This window comes from Podarcis gaigeae (assembly GCF_964106915.1).
Source record: "Podarcis gaigeae genome assembly, chromosome: 7".
Taxonomy (NCBI): Eukaryota; Metazoa; Chordata; class Lepidosauria; order Squamata; family Lacertidae; genus Podarcis; species Podarcis gaigeae.
The window spans coordinates 50,632,599-50,655,954 of NC_139683.1; the positions used below are offsets into that span (position 1 = coordinate 50,632,599).

Consider the following 23,356-nt stretch of genomic DNA (forward strand, 5'->3'; position numbering starts at 1 on the left):
AATGTATGTTGAGAATAGCTGAAAATCCTACAGCATGGTGAATGCTAAAGCTAAGGAGATAAATACAGGCATTTGTATTCTACAGGTAGGATCGCAAACAAAAGCCTCAAATGGCAGTGAGGGCTTCAATCTTATTTGTGGAGGCGTAAGTTCTCCATTAGGAACCACTGCTTCTTATAAAACCAACAAAGAAAAAAAAGAAAAAGAAAGCAATTTTGTGCCATCATTTTTGAACAGCTTCCCCCCCCCCCCATGTTTCAGTGTTGCTCAGGCAGTTATACAAACAGATGAAGGGGATGGAGGTGTGTGTGTGCAGGTCCTGGTCCAGGCCCAGGCCCAGACCCAGGCCCAGGCCCCAACATCCCCTACGTACATGGCCTGGCACCACTTCAGACCTTTATTCTCTCAGTGCAGAGATCCAAAGTGGAACCAGTGTGTTTATGTGTGGACTTAGAGGGGAGGGCTGCGTCCCTCACCAGTTTAAGCCTTCATGCCATTGCTCAGATGTTACAAAATGCATATATTAACCCATGTATGAAAGTAAAAAAATAAATGTGGAAAATCTGACCACATTCACGCTATACTTTTAAAGCAGTATGATATCACTTTAATCTGGCATGGTCTCCCTTCCCCCTCAGAGAAATCTGGGAGCTGTAGTTTAAGAGTTCTGAGAACTGTTTAGGAGGACCCTGATGTTCAGAAGTCTTCCTTTGGATGTAAACAATTACAACATTTTGGTATAAGGAATTATTGGAAGTCTGTTGGGTGTTTAGGGACATACTGCCTCCATTCAGATGTAAGAGAGAACTGGCATGATTTATTTATACTATTATTTCCAGTCTTCATTCTTAGATGGTAACCTATCCAAGGATGAACTTAAAGCAGTCAGTTTATAGAGCAGGCTCTATGGAGTTATGGAAGGTGATAGACTTTATTAGCAAGGACTAAATAGACAAAGTTCCTTTAGGCTCAGCCAACAGAGTTCTGTCACCTGGATGCTCTATGGATGTCATGATGGCCACAGGATATAGTGATGGCCACTGACTTGGAAGACCTTAGGATAGGACAAGTTCATGGAAGATAAGGCTGTCAGTGGTTACCAGTCAAGATGGCTATGTTCAGCCTTCACTGCCAGCAGCCTCTGAATGCCAGTTGCTGAGGAACACAAGTGGGGAGAGTACTATTGCATCATGTCCTACTTGTGGGCTTTCCATTGACATCTGGTTGGCCACTAGGAGAATGGGATGCTAGGCTAGATGGAACTTTGGCTAAGTCAGCAGGGCTTTTCTTATGTCTTTACACAAGAGGATGGCAAGACTAGTCGGAGGAACCTAAGTGTACCTGCCACAGAAATTAATGGAGTGCTGATAGCCACACTTGGTTGCACAATTTGGATGCACAGCGCCTACGTGAACAGGTCCACAAGTCTATAGTTTCATTTTATCTAATTGCAATTCTTTGTCTGTCACTTAATTACTTTGATTGGTGTACTCCTGCTTGAAGCCAGGCAGAGGTTAATTACTTTGAGTCGTCCATAATGAATTTCCAGAACTGAGTGTAAAGACAATTTAATTATGCAATCCATGAGGCACAGTCAATAATTACTGAAAGACTCACAAAATTATGGTCATGGTACATAAAACTCACACGGCCTGAACCTTCAGGTACAACCTGGATGCTTTCATAATTAATTTCTATCAACATTCGGTGCAAAATTCCTTCTTTAAGGAGCTGAGAAGTGGTTTCTGTGGTGCACTAGAATAAAGTGGAGGATTTGATATTTGGTAAATAAGGCCATCATTCATAACCTTCAGCAAAGGTTGCTGTCAAAGTCATCAAGCAGCAGCTTGTTCACCTTTTTCATTTCCACCCTTAGAATGCAACAGAAGTTTTCATTTAGATATTAAAAGATTCTCTTCATCACAGCAAGGAATGAATTGGGGAACCCATAGCTGCCTGAGTTTTTACATTTGCCATGAGGATCAGCATACCTATGGGCAAGTTATTCCAACCCCTACCCAGAGTCTTGTCTATTAGGAATCATCTGAGAGTGTTCACTCTCACAGAGCTTGGTGTCACTATGTGACGGTCCTGATTTAGCAAGGTTAGTTATAGACAGAGGTGAGAAATTTGCTTAAAGTATGCAGATTGCTAAAGTGAATGAAATGCCTGAACTTGCTTTTACTTTGCAATCTACAGCAAATTCTTTCTCTCTCTTTTTGCTCTGACTCATCAGTGACTTCTAATTTTCCAAGTCAATTATACTGACCTCTCCTCATGAGCCATTTCAGATTTCTACACTCTTTTCTTTCTTTCGTTCTTCTTTTCTGATTTCTAACAAAACCTTAACTAGTTCACATCTCTTTCTGCATAAGAGGAGCAGCATGACATGGAAAAATAATAGGAGCTGGCTTATTTTGAACAAACATCGTCTCTTTCATCCTTTCAGTGTCATGTAATCCTCCTACTCTGTGCAGAAAGTATTTACTGCAGCCATTTGTGGATTCATTGAACTATGGTGTGCTTTTTAATTACTTGTTTTGTTAATCATCCTCTGTAATGATTTATGACAAATTGTTCCAAAGCAGTCAACATGATCAGTGGGAATGGTGTGGAAGCACCTTCCATACTGAGAATGGCAAAGGTACTAAAGGTTGCATTTAACAAATTTTAACCCAGAAATTAATGGATGTAAGCAATGGGCATTAATTTCAATGGGTCTGCTCTGAGCAAAAGTTCTTTGAAAACAACACTAGAAGTCTTTTATTTTTAGAACTGAGATGACTATCAGGCTGCACAGAGGTTTTATTATGCATTGTGTGTGGAAGAAGGTGCCTGGAGAAGTTCTTCACTGATTCTCATAAAAGCAGAATTTGGGGTCAGTCAACAAAACAGATTAGCAGTAGCAGATTGAGGGCTGGCAAAAGAAGCACTTATTTCCACAAGGCTTAACAAATGTATGGGATTCATTGCCAGAAGATGTGAGGAGCGATTACTGGCTTAGATTATTGTAAAGGTTTATTAGGTGAATTCCTGCTTGTGGGCTTCTCAGATGCATGTGGTTGGCCACTCTGGGAAAGAGGGTTCTGAAATGGATTGATCCAGCAAAGCTGTTTTATGTTTTTAATTGAAACAATAATTACACGTATTCCAAGTAGGCATTAAAAAGAAAGATAATTACAAAGATCCAAATAAACCTGGGCATACATTAAAGCAAGGGCAGTCAACATGGTTGCTTTCAGATGCTGTTGGACTCTAACTCTCATCCTCCTTGACTCTTGACCATGCTGACTGGGCTGATGGACTCCAACAACACCTGGAGGCTACACCTCCATTAAAGTGTATGAGGTGAGAGAAGCCTTGCAAGAGGTAAGCACAGAACATTCTGGAACAGAAAATCACAGTATGCGCTATTCACATTCATAGCAGGAGAATACCTCAGCCTGCAAACATGGGATATAAATTCAGTGGTTGGCACTGACTTCTCTTCCCAGGCACTTTTGCTGTGATCAGCTACTGGGATATGTGGTTACGAGGGCATCAGGTCTGAAAACATCAACAAGGACCTGACTAAGCTAAACGTGTCAGATTAGAAGTAATCTTTCAGGAGTGACACTCTAGATATGTGGTGATATGCCAGAAGAACAACACAGGAGATTTGACATCACATACAGTACACCTTAGGATAGGTACCCATGTTAGTCTGTTGCAGCAAGAGTCACACGGCACCTTAAAGACTAGTCAATGTATATTGGCATAAACTCTTTCTTGGAGCAGAGCCCACATTATCTGATGTACGAAATGTTGTCCTCAGTTGGTAGTTATCTATAACTATACGGATATTGAGGGAAATTATACAAACAGTGGGGTTAAAAAAAAAAGCACAGTGACCATTCACAACAGTAGTAGTTGGTGGCAAGTACTGTGCCTATTTCCCTAAGCTGAATGTTGCTAGACAAAATGCTAAGTTCACAGTGGATGTTCCTGCGTACACTGTCAGAAGTAGAACTTTCATACAAGTTTAGAATACGGAGTTCAATATTCAAATGTCTGACATTACAGATGATTTCAGAAATGCCTAAAATTAACCATGTTTTTAGATCCTGCTGTTGAAGTAGTGTAACTAATTGTAATTAATAGAAATCACATTAATGTGTTTTATAACAAGACAGAGCTTTTGATGACTAACAGCTGTCTTCAACTAAAAACATTTGTTCCCTGGATGATTAAGTCTAAATTCATTTCTATCTTTTCTACTGAAGCTTTTCAATCAATGAACTTCCACCATTTTCTCATTGTCGCCTATTTTAGTTTAAAACCTAACTAAAATGTCTTTATATCTATGTGCTCACTTCAGTAGCACACACACTAAAATTGAAACAATACAGATCTATCTAACATTAGAGTATGCAGTGTATGTGTGTATATGTGAAATCTATGGTCTGGACTAAGGACTCAGCCATGTATAGATGCACACATTCCCTCCTCCTCTCCATCCCTCAGTCCACACACGTGACTTAACACTTCCTGGTTTGTGAAGCCATACTTTGCCGTGATGAATAAACTGGCATACTGTGGTTTGAACAATCCCTCCAAATCAAGTTTGCAAATCAGAATCCAATCGTGCGCACACATGACTAATTTCTGATCCCCCACAAACTGTATCCAAGCTAGCCTCTCCTGAACATGGTGCCCTCTGAACATCTTGAAATGCAGCCCCATCCAGTACGATTAAGGGTCAGAGATGGTGGGAGCTGTAGTTCAAAACATCTGGAGGCAACGAGGTTAGGGAAACATGATCTAAGTCATGTCTGTCACCACTTTATTCACCCTCTTCCTAAACTGAATCTCCTATGAAGATATTCCCCCCCTCCAAAGTTGCTGTGTTAGCCTAGCAGCAAAAAGATAATGGTGGTGCTTTGGAGACTAATTGATTCATTATGACTTGAGATTCTGTAGGCAGCAGTGTATTCCAGCAAGGCTGATTCACATGTGGTCTAGAAGCATAATTCAGCCACCTGGCAGGGAACTGAAGAGAACCTGTGGTTCACATGTTGTGCATATAGCCTCTAATAAAAACCAGTGTCTATGTGAGAGAGAATGCATAAGCCCAAGGTTCACTGCTATACTCCACTGTGTGGCAAAGTAGCCCTCAGATGTCAACATCACATTATTTTTGAGATACAGTGATATCTTGGTTCTCGAACTTAATACATTCCGGGAATCCTTTTCATTCCCAAAACGGTGTGAAAACCAAGTTGCGGCTTCTGATTGGCTGCAGGAGCTTCCTGCCTTCAACCAGAAGTCATGGAAGCTGCGTCGGATGTTTGGCTTCCAAAAAACGTTTGCAAACCAGAGCACTCACTTCCGGGTTTGTGGCGTTCAGGAGCCGGTTTGTTTGGGAGTCAAGCTGTTTGAATACCAAGGTACCACTGTACTACAAGACAAAGCAAATGGTTCTATGGCAGTGCAGCTCTGGTTGCTCTGCATGCTGTTTTTGAAGTTCCAGTGGCTAAGTCCAGCTTGGCTTCCGGCAGCAGAACAATCTCTTAAATGTACTTCTCAGCTCTGGACTTCGAAATGCATAAATCATGGGGTCAATCACAGCATTGCACATGATCAGTATACCATTCACGTGAAAAATGGACCCATAGCAAATGCAATAAGGGTTTTGTGGGCAAAATGCCATCAGAAGCATATGAAGGACAAAAGGGGCCCAGCAACAGAGAAAAACCCCAAGTAAGACAGTTAAAGTAATGACTCCTTTCATGTTAGCTCTCTGGTGAACCGAGCTGGTAGGCTGCAAAGCAATCTTCTTGGCATGAGAGCGTGCAAGAAGGAACATATGAATATAGAGGCTGAGGATAAAAATGAGCATGAAACACAGGAAGACAGAGAAGGACACAACAGTAGCTGTTTCATGGGAGAAAATGACCACTGCGATGCCACTCCCAGCACAGAATGCCCAAATGACCACCAGGATCACTAAAGTACGCTTCATTGTCATGATGTTATGGTACCGCAGTGCGTAGAAGATGGTTATATATCTATCAGCTGCAATGGCTGACAGACTGAAAATGGATCCCAGTAAAGATAGAATAAACATGAAATCTAAAATATCATCCATTGTTTTTTCCAAGGCTCCCTGACATGTTAGGTATCTCATCTTGCAGAAGATGATGAAGAGGATATTCTCCAGAGTCTTGTACAAACTTCCCAGCATGTCTGAAACAGCTAAGCTGCAAATGAAAATATACATGGGTGAATGCAGATTCTTATTCCTCCCCACTGCTATGAGTACCAGCAGGTTTTCCAGTACTCCTAGAGCGGCAATGGTGAAGAAGATTTCTTCTGGCACAATGACTTGTGCACAGTCGGAGGTGTTCATTGAGAGCTCACTGTTGTTTTCTGATGGAGGAGCATTTGTATGTCCCAGAAGCCTTGTTGTTTCAGAACCTCGGTCGATCTTCATGGTTGCAACCTTTGGTGAGGGAAGATGCATAAGGTTGAACCCACATAGATTTCAGTACTCACTGTGGCTTGACCTTCTGCAACAGCCAAAGTGTCCAGCTGAGCATCTTGTTATGGCGATACCATTCGAAGTAAACCTGGAAAAATGGTTAACCAATAAGGAATGAGAAACACCAAATTGAAATATACAGAAAACTTAGACTGAGTTCACATATATTGACTAGAAAATGTAAGCATTCTGCAAGTTTTGTTCTTGGCTGCTACTGGGAGTTGCCTGGTCCCTAATCCATGTATGACTCAAGCTTGAGAAGAAGCAACAGAACCCACATAGCTCAGAGCAATATGGTTGGTTTGACTCACTCTGCTGAAATGCTAGCTGTTGCTGTGAGGTGTACAGTGCCCTGATCAGATATTCATCTGGGATGTGTGAGAGCAAAACTGTGTAAAGGAATAAATATAGAGGAGTAAAAATATTTTCCAAGTAATTGAGGCATTGTGCTCTAGCCCATGTCAGTTAGATGGAAAAAACCACAAAGGCTGTGCATGCATTACTGTCTTAAACCACAGCAAGGTTACCCTTTTCTCAATTCGGATGAAAGCTGGTCTGGGGGAAACTGCATCAAAACACAACATTTAATAAGATATGATAAGATTGATACAGGATATATGTGGATTGTGGCTAACGTCATGTGTTCATTGCTTCCTAAACTAGCAGGGGGAAGCACAGTGGATACAGAGCAAACTATCTGGCTACACCAGGCATAGCCAAAGTGTGCATTCCAGATGTTGCTGGAGTCCAATTCCCATCAGTACATGGCCATTGTTCAGGGATTGTGGGAATTGTAGTCCAGCAACTTCTGGAAGGCACCGTACATACGTACATAATATATTGTTACAACTAGCCAACTCTTCCTTTGTTAGGGAGATGGTTAATAATTCAGAATAGCCAGTCAATGTCTCTTTAGGTAAGGGGTGGTGAACCTGTTTTCTTCCAGATGTTGTGAGACTCTAACTCCCATCAGCAAGCATGCCTAATGGTTAGGGATGATAAGAGTTGAAGTCCAGCAACATTTGGTGGGCCAGAGGTTTCCCATACCTGGGGACGAATTGTTTGGAGATGATCCAATTACCTGGAGATCATATCTTCACTTTCCACTGTCTACACATTGTGAAGAAACATTCATAGAGAAGAACCTGCTATCTGTGTTGAACCTGATAAATCCTAGGAGAAGCCTAAGCAGGTTCCCCTCTAGGACATGGCATGGCCATTGGCTCTCCCAACATGTAGACAATGGGCTAGTAGGGATGCAATGTTGGGAGGACAGGACCGGGGAATATGGCCCTACTCTGCCCTCATGCTGTTAGTTGATTGTGTGCGAATCTCTCTCTCTCTCTCTCTCTCTCTCTCTTAGTCTCTATGTACACATGTGTATGTATACATTATTAGTAAATTGCATATGTGTGAATATCTATCACCTCACTATTATAGTGATTGTTTACCGGAGAAAGTTACCATAAAGCAAATTTATTATTTTCTTTCTTTAATAATGAAGCTTTCTCAGCTTGATCAGATGCTGCAATTTGAAAAAACGCCCGAAATTAGCCTGCTAATATAAACCTCACCCCATCACAGAGCAGTTACAAGAAACACCATGGAAGATTGACAGGCAAATGTCATTTCTCACATGATCTTACTAACCTAATTTCAGGGATAAAAAAATTCCTTATGCAAATGTGTTAAAACTTCATATCCTGAGACTTATGATATTAATTTAATGAAAAGAATAAAATATTTGCATTAGGCATAAGTAAACTGCACAGGAAGAAATGGCCAATTCTGCACGTAGGTGGAAGCAGATTTTAAACCCATGCAGAGCCTGATTATGTTCATGTTCAGTCAGAAATAAGTTTTACTGATCTTGATGGTGCTACCTACAATGAAACTCTAGGGCAAGTTTATATGATCATAAGTCTGCAGTCTGAGGCTCAAAAAGGTTGGATGAAAATGTTTTCCCTTTCCCTTCCTGGCAAGCTTCAGCATCTTTTTATAATCCTGGCACTTCTTACATGGCTGATGATATTATTAGAAGCAAATTATATGAACAAACATTGGAGCTGCTACAGAAATTAATACAATATTTATTGCTACACAAACCTCCAGTGTTCCTTGTTTACATTTGCTGGATATCAAATCTGTAAATATTGATGTCTGCAATTTAACGATGCCATCTGGCTGATCACTTGCAAAACCTTCATTAGGAGCAAATTGCACATTACATGCAAACTTGTGTAACAAAGTCTATGGCCAATTTTAGGGATTTTGTTGTTTGTTTCAAAAGCAACTTTGAGAGAAAATGTGCTTCCCCCTTTCCATGGAGAAATGGCAGGGGAGAAGGTGTTGAACCCATTTCCTGCCACCATTTGTCTGGGCAAAACTCGAATTGTTCAATACTGGAATCCTAGGGGGCAGGGAGACAGTGGAGACGGGATTAAGGTGGAAAAGAGCAGCCAGGGAAAAGATAATGTATCGTTCTCCCTGCTGCTTCCACCTGCGAAAAGTGTCCCTCCTTTAAAAAGGTAAAGGTACCCCTGCCCGTACGGGCCAGTCTTGACAGACTCTGGGGTTGTGCGCCCATCTCACTTAAGAGGCCAGGGGCCAGCGCTGTCCGGAGACACTTCCGGGTCACGTGGCCAGCGTGACATTGCTGCTCTGGCGAGCCAGAGCCGCACACGGAAACGCCGTTTACCTTCCTGCTGGTAAGCGGTCCCTATTTATCTACTTGCACCCGGAGGTGCTTTCGAACTGCTAGGTTGGCAGGCGCTGGGACCGAGCAGCGGGAGCGCACCCCGCCGCAGGGATTCGAACCGCCGACCTTTCGATCGGCAAGTCCTAGGCGTTGAGGCTTTAACCCACAGCGCCACCTGCGTCCCTCCCTTAGGTAATAGAATAATTGATTTACGTATAGTATTTCTTAGTTCCACAACAACTACTGTTCTCTGGCTAATGCACAGCATACGGTAACGAAAACAGCAGGAAAACCATAACATTTAAAATGCAATTTTAAAAAGCGGTAGGAAAACAAATCAATATAAAACAGAGAAAACAGAAACCATGTCAGCAGCAAATAATCACAGGAATAAAACAGGGGTAAAAAAGATGAGATTTAAAGGGACGCAGGTGGCTCTGCGGGTTAAACCACAGAGCCTAGGACTTGTCAATTAGAAGGTCAGCGGTTCGAATATCCACGACGGGGTGAGCTCTCATTGCTCGGTCCCAGCTCCTGCCAACCTAACAGTTTGAAAGCACTTCAAAGTGCAAGTAGATAAATAGGTACCACTTCAGCAGGAAGGTAAACAGTGTTTCCATGCGCTGCTCTGGTTCACCAGAAGCGGCTTAATCATGCTGGCCACCTGACCCGTAAGCTGTACACCGGCTCCCTCGGCCAATAAAGCGAGATGAGCGCCGCAACCCCAGAGTCGGCCACAACAGGACCTAATGGTCAGGGGTCCCTTTACCTTTACCTTTTAAGAATAAAGGGACTTCACCTTGCGGCAAAATCACATGAAAGAAGCCTCTTTGGCAGCAGCGGAGCATATGCCTGCGTTGCTCAGGGAGGGTGTGCTCCCAAGGGGCGCGGGGCATGGAGGGTGCCCTCCCAGGTACAGGATAGCTGCTCGGGTGCACAGGGCAGCGCACGCGCCCTGCAGCCGGGGGCGGAGCCAGCTGGGGCAGGATGCTTCGCTGGGCCTCTGAGGAGTCTGCCTGCCTCCTCCCAGTCAGCCGTCCTACAGCTGAGGGGGAGGTGGCGGCTGGACCGTTTGGGACAGTGTGGAGCCTTCAGGCACCGAAGCTACCACATCACTTCCAGAAGAGACGTGTGGCTTGGGCGCGGTGCAGGCCCCATGGTGAGTGCCACCCGGCATTTTGTCACCTGCCTCCTCCAGCCGGGAGCACAGGGCAATGGCACACCACTTGCCCATGACTCCCGAGCCTCCCCTGACTCCCGACTTGGGAGTCAGGGGAGGCTTGGGAATCGCATCCCAAGCTGTCAAAACGAAGGGGGAAGACTGCCGGCAAAGTGGTGCAGCTCCCCCCTTCCCTGATGGCTTGAGGACAGTAGGCTTGGGAGTTGCAGGTGGGCGGTGCGCTGAATGTCACCCCCCTGGATGACACCCAGGGCAGGCCCCCTTCCTGCGCCACTGCTCTGCTCTCCACCATATAAGAAGAATGCCAAGGTGGGGAGCTGGGAAGGAGGAGCAGAACTTTGTTCGCTGGGAGTTCCAGCTTCCACTCCGGGGCTAGAATCTCACCCAGCACTGTGCAATCACATTGCTTGAAGATGTGCTGGAGGAGAGAGGAGTAGACAGCTGTGTGCTGTTTTCTGTGTCTCTCTTTACCAGCAGTTTGTCTTGCGTATGCCAGTAAGTCATGTGGGGCAAATGTATCATATCAAAAACTTGGGGCACTTACCCTGCTACTGCAGAAACCAGCCCCAGACAAGCAGGCAGATGTTGGCAGGCAGATAAGTGGGAAACAGATCACTGAATCAGGCCCAAATCAGATTGTGGGAAGGGGGTGGTGGTTTGTACAACACTAGAAACGATGCCTCTTACTTGCCAGGATGGAAGACAGAGAGATGTGTGTTTGTGTAGAAATCCCTGGGTCTTGCATGTCTGGAATGTGCCCTTATATGAAGGTACATAAGAGCCGCATTTGTTGCTCTGCCCACTTTTCCTCTGTTCAACTCTGCATTTTTCCTCCAGCACCAACCACTACTGGAATACAGTCCCCAGAAGATTGTTCATAAGATAATCTGATAATGGCACCTCACTCCTCTTTAATAGGCTATTTTGCCTTAGGGCACATGGAGACAGGTACTGCTCATGTACTAGTTTATTGGGCTCCATGATCTCATGAATTTAAAAAGCTAACAGGCAAAGAAATACAAGAGGCAGAGCTGTCACTTTTGAGACACTTAATATAAGTATCCCATGAGATTTCCTATCTATCGCTCGGTTTTAATACAGACTAGAAATGAGGTTCAATAAGTTAAGAGGTCAATAAATCCTGAAAATAAGACACTGGACTATGTGTGAAAATGGAAAGGCACTTGTCCCCTGAGGCCATGTCAGTTCAAGTGACTCAGAAAAGGTTTAGGACTATAAAGGCAGCAATGTACTTTAAATCACATTACTCTGAAAGCTGTTTATTTGAATGAAACCAGCTAAAGCTGCTGTTCAACAAGGTTAAAAAAGCATACCCACAGGCAAACAAATTAATAAAGCATTGCTCTCTTCCCCTCCAACACTACTGGGGCTCTGTCAGTCAGAATCAGCATAGCCAATGGTCAGAGATGTCGGGGGAGATATATAGTCCAACAACATCTGGAGGACCAGATATTTCCCCATCCCTGATCTACATACTTGAGTGAATAACACCTTACTACTGATACATTACCCACCACAAACATCAGAACTGGGGTAGGATTCTGGGACTGTGGTAGGAGTCACTCTTATGGCCTTGATATGGCTTGGTTCACTCCCTATTTACATTTTTTAAATGAGCACATTCATTGCTTTCACATAATTAATGTCATGCTTCGCTCATATAGTTCTATCCCAAAAATGTATTCAGAAAGTAGAACTTACGGAAAGCTCTGAGAACATTTTAAACAGTTTATTTCCCCCACCAGCTTCATGTTTTAATTTCCCTAAGTCCTTGCAATTTACTTCTAGATAATGTGTCATTTCATTGATCTTTTAGTCTCTTCTCATGGTTGGTGGTGCCTGTTGTCAGTTTTTGTTCTTTAGACCTCTAGGCACAGGCTAGATAATGTACGGCTATAATTATGATCTGCACAGTTAGGTGTGAATGATATATTGCAAAATGACTACCTATTGATTACTTTCTCTGCCCTTTCGAGGTATTGCAAAATAACTACAGTAAAGTACTCTACAATGCCAAGGGGATAGATTTACATTGTGAAACATTTCACAAAGATCATATTCTATCTTAATCTAGTAATATAGTTATAATTATGCTGCATTTAAGAATTGCTTCTTCCTTCATTAGTACTGTATCATTCAGAACATCACCAGAAACACTTGTCCCCATTGACACTGGAGTAAATTGCTCAGCTTGAAAATTTCAGACATGAACCTTCTTCTCACACTTGAATCATCACCAAAACAGCTGGATGCCTGCATCTGAGAAGGTTCAGGACTTTTGTCATTAGATTTCAGTGGAATTTTGATCACTTCCTATTCTGTTATGAATATAACAGGGCTGGAATAATAACTCAGCTTGGAGGTGACTTGCAGAAGTTGCTTCTGATTGCTCCCATGCAGTGCTGCTTAAAGCACAAGTCAGGCTTTTGAAAATGGCAGCTGAACTTCCTTTGTCCTAGATTGCAGAGTTAATAGCAGCAATAGATACCTGCATTACTTTAATTTAATTTCCCCAATATTTCCCATGTAGAATTTGAGACATGCATCTTAAAAGCCTTATTTGAACACCCCACACCAATTTTCCAGTGTTCATAATAAAGTAGCTTTTGTACTGATGTGCTCATTGATGACACAACGCTCCTCAAAAATCTCATTCCCTAGCCCAAATGAGTTATACTTTAATGCATACTTAATCTCATGAGTCCATCCCACTACCCATAGATTAGTAGCTGATTCAGAAACATATAATAGAAAGCAAATCTGAGTCACTAATTACCATTTCAGCCTTGGACCTAGTATCTGGCATATCTGAACTTGCTAGCATCACATTGTTTGAATGGCAGAGACATTATCCTGGCAGGACCCAGTTATTCTAATAGGAGCCAGAAAAAGTCTGGGAACTGTGACAAAGTGGCAGTAATTTGCCCCAGGTAATCAAGAAAGATCCTTTGGTCAAAATAATGAATTGAATTCAATGCTACTATCATTTCAAATGGAGTCAAGCTGAACCCCTGGTATATGCATTACATTGTGCTATGGAAGTTGGAGCAGTAGCATATTGAAACACTTCAGAGTCATCCATTATGTTCCACAAACAGCTGTATTCATGAATAAGGGGCATGATGTGAAAACAAGAGGGATTGCTGGGGGGAAAAAGGAATAGCTGGCAAGCCTGTTACTTATGTGTGGAAATATCAAGTGGGTTTCACAGAGATTCTCATGAAGAACAGTTTGTGAACAGTATGGGACACTAGCCTTGCATGAAAGGGAGGGAGGCTCATTTTTGATGGTGATATAGTACCTGACAATGTTTATTCCAAGGACATATATTTGCCAGCAAAGGATTTTGGGGGCCCTGGGGCACGGAGCATTAGCAACCAAATGGTGGGTTGTGCAAACTGAAAGTACTCTGAAGTGCATTTGATCTATATGGGTGATTCATATGAAGTGAGAAATGCTGCTGCTGTTTGGATAGTGGGGCTTTTGTAAAGCTCAAATCAGCAACTACTCAACGTCACTACTCTTTGGAGCCAGCCCTGAAAGGAATGCAAATAGTGTTTCAGGAAAGGGGAGGAGTTAACTACTTCCCATCTTAGCCAGGACTTCCAGAAACATCTGTGTCTGTCATGTCCCCTCACTGCATTGAGCTTTATCTCAGATCAGCACAGTGCCTAGAAACTGGAGGCAGCAGGATCCACATGCCTGCTAAACTTTCATCATTTCATGTTAGGAATATCCTTCAACCCTCTGGCTGTAATAAATTAGAACAGTGTGTCCTTGATATTGAGCCATGAGTTCATGTGGAACATTCTCTGCTGTACATAAATAATAATCACAGGGAAATCAGTATAGTAAATTAGCTCCTTGTTTGAACACCACACAGATTTGCTGTTTGAGAGAGAATTCATTCAGTGAATCTAAGTTGCTGGGAGGTATTTGAAGGGTTCTTATTGCTGATTAGTTTCATGCTGTGGTTCGACAGCTATCACAAATGTTTTGTTTAGTTAGCTTGCTGTTCTTTCAAGGAAAGAATATGCTGAAAATATATTCTTAATCATTTTTTTAAAAAATCAAGTTATCTATTCTTAAGGCTGCTTTGAATGTACTCTGCTTGCCACCCTCTGTTAAAATAACATGGAATGCCTTCCTAAAATGCCACATGCTAGTCAGCCATTCAGACAACCATTCCCCTTAAAATATGTAATCAAAACTTTTCTTTTTTAAAAACCAGATTGCTAAGCATTTCAAAAAGGCAAATTAGAAGTTTAGAACTTTCATTGCTATTCACACACAGCTACAATTCTTAGCACCCTAACAAGCTACAGTTCCCAGGAATTTTTTTTGAGGGAAGTAATATGCCTTCAAATAGTGTGTTATGCAGCCATGGTAGCTATTAAGTCTCCATGAAAAGCCACAGACATCTTTGCAGTGTTTAACAAAATCTTCCCATCACAAATATATCATCAGTGAGAAAGCATTTCCGCCTTGGAAGTTGTAAGAAGACTGAATTTTGGCTTTTTAAATGTCACTTAATGTCTGTGTGAGCATAGCCGGCCCAAGTGGAATTACTGGAATCACATCTTTAACCTTTTCCTAGAGAGAGCAATAAGAATGCTTAGAGTTGAGTATTTTAAAATGCCAAGCTGTGAGATATTTTATATATATATATATATATATATATATATATATATATATATGAATATGAGAGAGATGTTTACTGGTGGAAATAGAATATAAATGTAACATCAAAAATTGCAGTTCCAGAGCTGATGAAACCCAAATTCTTAGTAAAGAATAAATTATGCAAGCACAACAAGTGTATACTACTTTCCTGCATTCATAGTTAGCATGATTGCCACTTATCTGAATCTGACAGTAAATAGCTTAAGAAGCAGGACTTGTTAATAGTTTGTATTATAAGTAGCACAGAAGAGGAATGAGCATGAAGTGGGGACATCTAATATTTCTGGAAATAGTTAACCGGGTAATAATATGCATACAACAACCGTGTAAATCATTAGTGTATGTGGGAGGGTAGTAACATATCTTGCTTCACTATCTTGGTCCTCTGCAGCCTTCTTCCCACCTCCCCAAAGTTCACCAGGACATTGGCAACTGGCAACGCTAGAATTCCCACAGCAGCTATCTCTTAAATCTGGAAAGCGGAGAGGACATTGTGAGGAGCAGCTGTCAGAGCTCTGCACCAGGAAACACACATCCTGTTTAGTTGCTGTCTCCACTAAGGGGTTTTACGCCACATGGGGAGCCTGCTTGAGCAAAACGGACTCCTCCCTGCAGACATTCAACCCCCAGCACTTGAGGGGCTGCAGGAATGGGGGCAGGAACGAGCAATAGGGATTGGGCCAACCAACAAATTCATCCCTACATTCTGCTTTGCATGATGGCAATTGTGTATGTGTGTGATAGAGAGAGGGAGAATGAATTATTAAATAGGGCTACAGCAGATGATGTGAGGACCTTTGGCTCTCTGTACATTGCTGAACTGCAACTAGGTTATGTCCAACTCCTTGATAAAGGCCTGTTAATGCAGGCCTTTAGCAATGTCTCCTAGTCCAAAGAAAGAGGAGAAGAAAGTTACATAAGAACCTATGACGAGACAGCTGGTTGAGACTAATGGCCCATCTGGTCCAGTATCCTGTTCTCACAGTGGTCAACCAGATGCCAGCGAGAAACCTGCAAGCAGGACATGAGTAGAAGGGCATTCTCCTTTCCTGTGGTTTCCAGCAGTTGGTGTTCAGAAGCATTTTGCATCCTCTGACTTGGGAAGCAGAGCAGAGCATAGCTAGCAGCCACTAAAAGCTTTATCTTCCATGAATTTGTCCAATCCTCTTTTAAAGCCATCCAGATTGATGGCCATCCTTGTCTCCCATGGGAACGACTTCTATAGTTTCACTATGCACTGTATGAATAAGTGCTTTCTTTTATCTCTCTCGAGTCTTCCAACATTCCACTTTGTTGGATGTCCACATGTTCTATTATTCTCTGTTTCTCCATGCTGTGCATAATTTTATAAACTTCTATCATGTCATCTTTTACTTGACTTTAAATTAAAAGGTCCTAATTGTTGCAACTTTTCCTCAAAGGGAAGTCATTCCATCCCCTTGATCATTTTGGCTGCCTTTCCCAAACCTTTTCCAACTCTACAATATTCTTTCTGAGGTGAGCCAACCAGAACAGCATACAGTATTCCAAATGTGGTTGCAATATAGATTTGTATAATGCTGCTGTGATATCAGCAGTTTTATTTTCCATTCCTTTCCTAATGATTCCTCACATGGAATTTGCCTTTTTTTTTTGGGTAGCTGTCACACAATGGGTCAAAATCTTCTTCAAGTTATCTGTTGTGACCCCAAGGTCTTAGTCATTTAATTTCAGTGAAATTAATTTTTTTTTGTCTTCCAATGTGCACCACGTCACACATGTTTACAAGCTGAACCTATAGTCTATGGGAGGCGTTATTTTTATATGTGTAATTTTCTTATATCTTGTGAAACCAAGTGGACTCTGGTTCACAAAAGCTTATGTATGCTATAATAAATCTATTAGATGCTAAGTTGCCACAAGGCTATTTATCATTTGGACTCAACAGGCTAATTGAGCTACCTCTGTGGAGGCTATTTATGAGGAAACAATCAAATATTCAACCCTGAAACCGCAGCCTTAAATGGTAGAATCCAGGGGGTAAATTATATATTTTGATTTATTGAATGCATTAGCTAACTGCCTCTAAGTTCACAGTCACAAAGTAGTATAAAAGAGAAAAATAAAATACTCAGTAGTGAGGCTACTGGAATTGGTTTTCTGCCTCACCGTGTAATATCAGGTGCCTTATTAGAAGGCTGGTACAAGTCATTCTCATTTTCATCTAAAAGAGGATTTCACCGTTATGATACAGATTTTTTTCTCTCTCCTCAAAACCTACTACTGAACAAGAAGTCAAAGCAGTGAGTATCTCTGCTCACCAGAGAACAAAGTTTCTGACTTCAGATCATGAGGGAATCATATAACTTCATAGAATAGTGGCCACACATTCCAGTCTGCCTCCTCTCTCTTTCAAAATTGTTTGATCTGCAACTTTTAAGTACTTGAAGGTGATGTGAAGAACTCTCTGCACATTCCCAAGGGGATTGTAGCTTCCAAGGTATTATGCCACCTCATTTCCAGTCTGCCTTCTGCCCGTACATAAATCATTGGCATTTAGGAGATCCACAAGGAACAAGGGGAGTTGTGGGGTTAGGGAGTAGGGAGATTGGTTGCAGCAATGAGCAGCTCAAGGAAATAAATGTAAAAGAGTTTCAATAATGTTGCCATTTTCTGGTGGAGTTCAATCACGTACTGTAAAGTTAAGGTTGTGCAATGAAAATTGGTTTGCAGTTCTTGTGCTGTAATCCCACTACCCTGTCCTCTCCAAATTGGACTTTCTGTGATAAGGAAAGTGATGGGGAAAATGTGCGATAATGTTGTTTGATGCAGCATCAGCTAACTTCATCGCAAACAGAATGAATACTCCACAAATACCTGTTAAAGCTGTTGTCTAATCTCCCTACAGGGAGATTAGAATGAATGCTCTGTAAACAGGTTATCTGGAAGCAACTCAGTAGAGTTGGGTCGATGGTTCAGTACTGTCTCTGTTGCACTGCAGAAATAATTACGTAATATAATTCTCCAGAAATCTTAGGAATCATTTTGTAAATGAAGGCAGGCTTAGCTCCTACATGTAGAGCAATGCCAATTGTACACTTCATGTGATACCAGTTTCACATGGAGGAAGTGAGCTGCCTAGCCAGAAGGTCTGCAAAAAGACTCAGATGCCCACTCCATGTGGACCCAATTGCAGAAAGGCCAAGAAAGTAAATGGAGAGATGAAACAATCATTTCAAAGAGAAGCGTGGGGAGAAATGCAATAAATATTTCAATTGAGATTTATACATACCTTCCAGTGATCGCAGCACAGATTTCACAAAGGACGGGGAAATGTCTGTAACAAGTCTTGCTGGAAAAAGGAATTTCTCCCAAGCAAAAGAAGCAACACATAGGTCAGCATGATGGCAACTGCTAGGAGGGAAATTGTTTGTAAAAAGTGAACAGTTCCCTTGCGTAAGAAATAGATGAGAACATCTAAATCAGAGAGAAAGGCAATGGTTGTGTTATTGCAGCCTTGAAGAAACGTCATTTAAAAATAATTCATCTGCTTTGTGCCAAACAACTCTATGGAGTCAAAGAAAATAGAAATCTAATTAAGACCAACCTGGCATGGAGATAAAGAAGGGGCAAAGTTTAACTTGCTTTGTGTCAGTGTGTATGCCTGTTGTTAAAAGCCCATGAGGAAGACAAGTCCCAGGCGCCTTTCAATGTCACACAGCAGCTGCGGCTACACACGGCTCGCTGCCATTGCTGGGGCTCTTCTTGTCCAGTATCCCAATGGCCAGTGGGAGACATCATGTTCTCTCCTACCAGCCATGGGATTTGAATCAGGCCCACCTGCAAATTTGACCAATTGTGGGGGCCCCTGGGGGTGGAGCTGACTTGAGACTCCTGTTGCCCCCTCAAGTGGCAGTGCAGTTGGTTTCGAATCACCCAGCCTCCCTCGTTTGCATGTTTAGACCCACCCAGAGGAAATTGTGTGGGTCTGCGGTGTGGAAGTATCAGTTGCTGTATTCAGGGCCAGGGAGGAATTTTTCCTCCACACAAATTGAGCTTGACTGTATTTTTTTGGGGGGGGTGTTGTTTTTTTGTTTGCTACTTCATAGCAATTGTAACAACTTTTGTGGTTCGAGGGCCCGACCCCCGCGAAGTGAAATGAAGACACAAGGACACATGATATAAGGTTAATGGGCTAGAAAAGGCCACAACTTTATTGATTACAGCAATGAAAAGGTATTGGCTTAGGCATTGGATCGAAACAAGTGGGTTTATTCACCAGGGGTTCATCACCTGTTGATGCTAATCCAACGACGATGAGGAATGAGGCCAGGGAAAGGCTGGCACTGCAGCAAAAGGCTGCTGAACACGCCCCCACCGCGGCACCTGGTTGGGTGGCCACCGGGGGGGCGTGAGTGCCAGCCAGGTGAGCTGGAGGCAGGGGGCAACGCCCCCTGCTGGGCGGTGCTCGGGCTCCCGCCCACAACCACTCCCCTCTCTTTCAGGGAGGAGAGTCTTTGGCGGACAAGGAATTGGGTATGAGACTTAGTCATGGGTGGAGGGGGTGGGTTTGTAAGCCACTGCTTTTCCACCTCCAAGGAAATGGGATATCCTATTTAAGGGGTCCTAGGGGAGGTGCTTCTGTCTGAGAGTGGATCTAGACACAGGTTAAAAACACTATAAGTCAGAAATTAAATCATTACAACAAAAGAAAAAAAAAACCCTATGTAAAAATCCATATACCGTAAACTCCTTTTTGCTCTCCTGGCACGATCTGGTGTTGGATGTTTATAACACATTCAAAATGTATTATTGTGACGAATGTAGCTGAGTCCCAGATGCACAGACAGGGGCTGAGGGCCACAGCACTCCCCAAGCTGGCAATCCTGATGGTTGTTCCCATTTGATGTATGTCATAGGGCAATCCTAACTGAAGAGCGACCTCAATGCTAATCAGCCAGCAGATGAGCTGGTCATTCCAGGATAAACTCAATGCCTAGGCCCACTTATATCTGTAATCAATAAAAACTGTAGCCTGTTAGGTTCCAAGAACATTGTACAGTAGCTATTTTGCTTCCACGCCCCCAGCTTCATGGGCAGCAGGCTCCCTGGGCCTGGGCATGCAAGCAGAAAAGGTAACAACTCAAAGTTTAATCCAACTACAAAGAAAAATCCTTTTAGCTGGTTCATGTGATGTACTAAGCCAGTCCTTATGTGGAGGCTCACATACTTGTTGTGAAGCTTGCTGGAGTGGATTGGGGTGGTGGTGGGCTAAAAAGGCCCACCGTTGTTATCTCTCCATTTGAAAAGTGATTTCATCTTACAGATTAAAGTGCTTTGCCTCTAATGCTTTTGCACAAAGCCTCCCACGTTTTTGTTCACCCAGCAAATATTTTAATTCATTTCTGTTCATCTCTTCAATAATCATGCTTCTGTTAAAAAGGTTCCAAAGATAGCTTTCTCCTCTGATAGCAACATTATTTTCAGCTTCTTATTTATTTTATTCACAGCTCACTCCATTCCCAAGGAGCCTCTGTTCAACTTCCAGGAGTTTCTTATCCAGCCACTAACAGGGCCAAATTGGCTTTGGCAGTAGAACTGTAGCATACGTACCTTCAGACCAGGAATGGAGGGATATGTAAATGTCTGTTTTTCATTTTTCCAATCAGTTCTCCTCATTTCTGCAACAGTTTGCAAATTGCCTTAAAAATCATTTTTTTAAAAAAGCACATTTTTGCAATGATTTTCTTATAATGTGCAGTTTTGTATGATATTTTCACCAGTATGGTCATTTTTACGCCTATTTCAGCATAATGGTAAACACTGCTTGATTATAGAACTGAATCACAAAATTCAGAGAACTGTGAATTTTGAAAGATGTCTGTGTTTTGGTTTTCATATTTTGAAAAATGTGGATTTGATTGCTTCGGCTTTGAATGAGAATTGAATAAATTTTCTTCTTCATCCATACTTCAGACTCATCTCTTGACACAAGAGTTAAAACAATGTTAAACCAGGCTTGGTAAGGAAGTGTTGGAAGTCTGAGAGGGTGTTTAACCTTTTCCCATAATGAATGTCTTTCCTAGATCTATCCAACTATAGCTTTTTAAAATTATTTTTACCTGCAGCAAACAGCATCTTCTGGGAAAAGGTTGGATATCCCCCTCCCTGCAGCATGGTTGATCTGGGTTAAAAAAGAACATGCTTTGTGATAAACACACAAGAAGTAAAATTCTTTAATGTACTTTGATCGAAAGATATTTTTCATGAACATCTCCTCCACATTTAAAAAAGTGGTCCATAATTTATTTTTCAATATTGGTGGGTGAGGTAGGAATTATGTGCACCATTACCACCATCTTCTTATGTATCCCTCAATCTTTCAGTTATTGTTTTCCTATTTACTTGTTAATTTAGTCAGCTGTGCCTTATATAGTTTGGACATCCCAGCAACTGATTCTTACTTCAACTACACCTAAGGTCAGCAGGCTGGCTTAGGGCAGGCCATGTGGAATATACACAGCTCTATCTCCCTAGCATCTTGCTGCTGCTCTCCACCCCACCAGTGGTTGTCATCAGAGGCAGACAGCTCACTTTGCCTAATGGTAGAGCTAGGCCTGGATGCTGGGCACAGGTTGGTTGTTGTCCTCTCTATGGGCTACCTCTACCAATCTCTTTCTCTCATTCTGTGCCCTTCATTTGCAGAGTTTACTTGACCCCCCTGGTCACGAGTTGACCACAGATATCGAGCAGTAATTCCCTACCACACAGACCACATTTAGATCGCACTCTTGGAAGAAGAGAAGACTATATTTGAGGGTTTGGACTTTTTGATGCTCAGATGAAAGAAAGGCATGCAAAGTTAGGTTGTGTATGATGTTTGATGTGCCATGACACTTGGGCATCTTAGCTGATTTACTGCAACCAGGGAGTAAGTCAAAGCAGATACATACTCATATGAAAGGAGAAAGGGTGGCAAATAGGGAGGGGGAAAGATACCTTACCAAGATGAATAAGTCCCCCACAGTGGCAAATATCAAAGTGCTGAAGATTGGTTTATTTGGGGGTGGGGGGAGTTTTCCAGTAAATGTTTGCAATGCCTGGTGTGATTTGAGTAACTGCTCTCTATCAGATGCAAAGATACCTTTTTAAAAATTATTATATTAGAGCACTGTAGTTGCTTTGAGGATGAAAGAATTGCTCAGATCAAATTTAGAAAAGATCATTGCCTCTGATGAAGAGCAATTGCTTGAAATGTACCAAATGGGTTGTGCTTCAAAGAAACCAGTCTTTAGCAGTTGGGATCACTACCTCTCTTTCTTCCCCTCCCTTCTTTTTGGCACTGTTTAGTAAAATAAGAGCAACCATGACATATCTACAGATCACGCTGAGTGTGATTTACCACTAGGAAAATACACAGTTCAGAGAGTGTCATTTTAGCTCCATTAATAACAGCTTGAGAGAGATGTTAAACCAAGACTGATAGTGGACTGACAACCCTGTGACCTTCATAAGTGAGCAGAGATTTGAACCAATGTTTTCTCATTTACACATGAAATGTGAAGAGAAATTTATCACCATTTTTTTTAAAAAAAAAGTTTGATCATTTTTGTTTTTAAAAATGATGCCTCAGGCACAGATATGTACAGCATCAATGGGTTTTATTTGGATATGAAGTTCCACTTTTATTCCTGTTTACAGGAGTCAAGCCAATTTAGAAAGGAATATGCAAGAAACGCATACTTGCTATTGTCCTGGTGAAGCGATGAGAAAGTGGTCTTTGGGGGAGTGTGCTGAACACAGATAACAAGTTTTATTGTTCACCATTTGGTGCCACAAATAATATAATAAAATCCAAGAGCAGTGAGATAGTGCTAACAAGGTCTTACAACTTGAACAGTAACAGTATAAAAGTGCCTCTTTGTAGATTTTAGTGTGGGCCTTTGTTGTTGGCATCCACCTGTCTCAAGACACAATGGAAGAGTGTGCCTTTGTGGGTGAAATCAAACCATTGGAGAGTTACAGTGCCTGTTGTGGCTGGACAGACCAATACAGGAGAGACATGTTTTGTGGCGGCTGGGGCAGATGAAGGCGTCTGTTTGTGCTATTGCAGATGCTCCACACATTTCTTTTTTTCTGCACTTCTCCCAGCAGTCATTCCTTCTCTGGTCACTGTTTTGGCGTATGATTTCTTCAGCAATTAGCAGAGCAATTGCACATGGCTATTAAGAAATAGGCCCCATTGAGTTCAATGGAATGCGCTTCCAGCTACATT

General features: G+C 42.2%; 1 protein-coding gene across 1 annotated transcript; it reads right to left on the bottom strand.

Annotated features, from left to right (window-relative positions):
* Positions 1–1,552: 1,552 nt before the first annotated feature.
* MC2R (melanocortin 2 receptor) lies at positions 1,553–18,870 on the bottom strand. The gene is made up of 2 exons (XM_083747028.1): positions 18,374–18,870; positions 1,553–6,608 (listed from the first exon to the last, which is right to left on the bottom strand). The coding sequence occupies exon 2, from the start codon at positions 6,500–6,502 to the stop codon at positions 5,513–5,515; it is 990 nt and encodes a 329-aa protein (XP_083603154.1). The 5' UTR covers positions 6,503–6,608; positions 18,374–18,870; the 3' UTR covers positions 1,553–5,512.
* Between the last annotated feature and the right edge of the window lie 4,486 nt (positions 18,871–23,356).

Excerpts from the sequence above, each read along its gene's own strand:
- MC2R (XM_083747028.1), bottom strand. The coding sequence starts at position 6,502 with ATGCATCTTCCCTCACCAAAGGTTGCAACCATGAAGATCGACCGAGGT.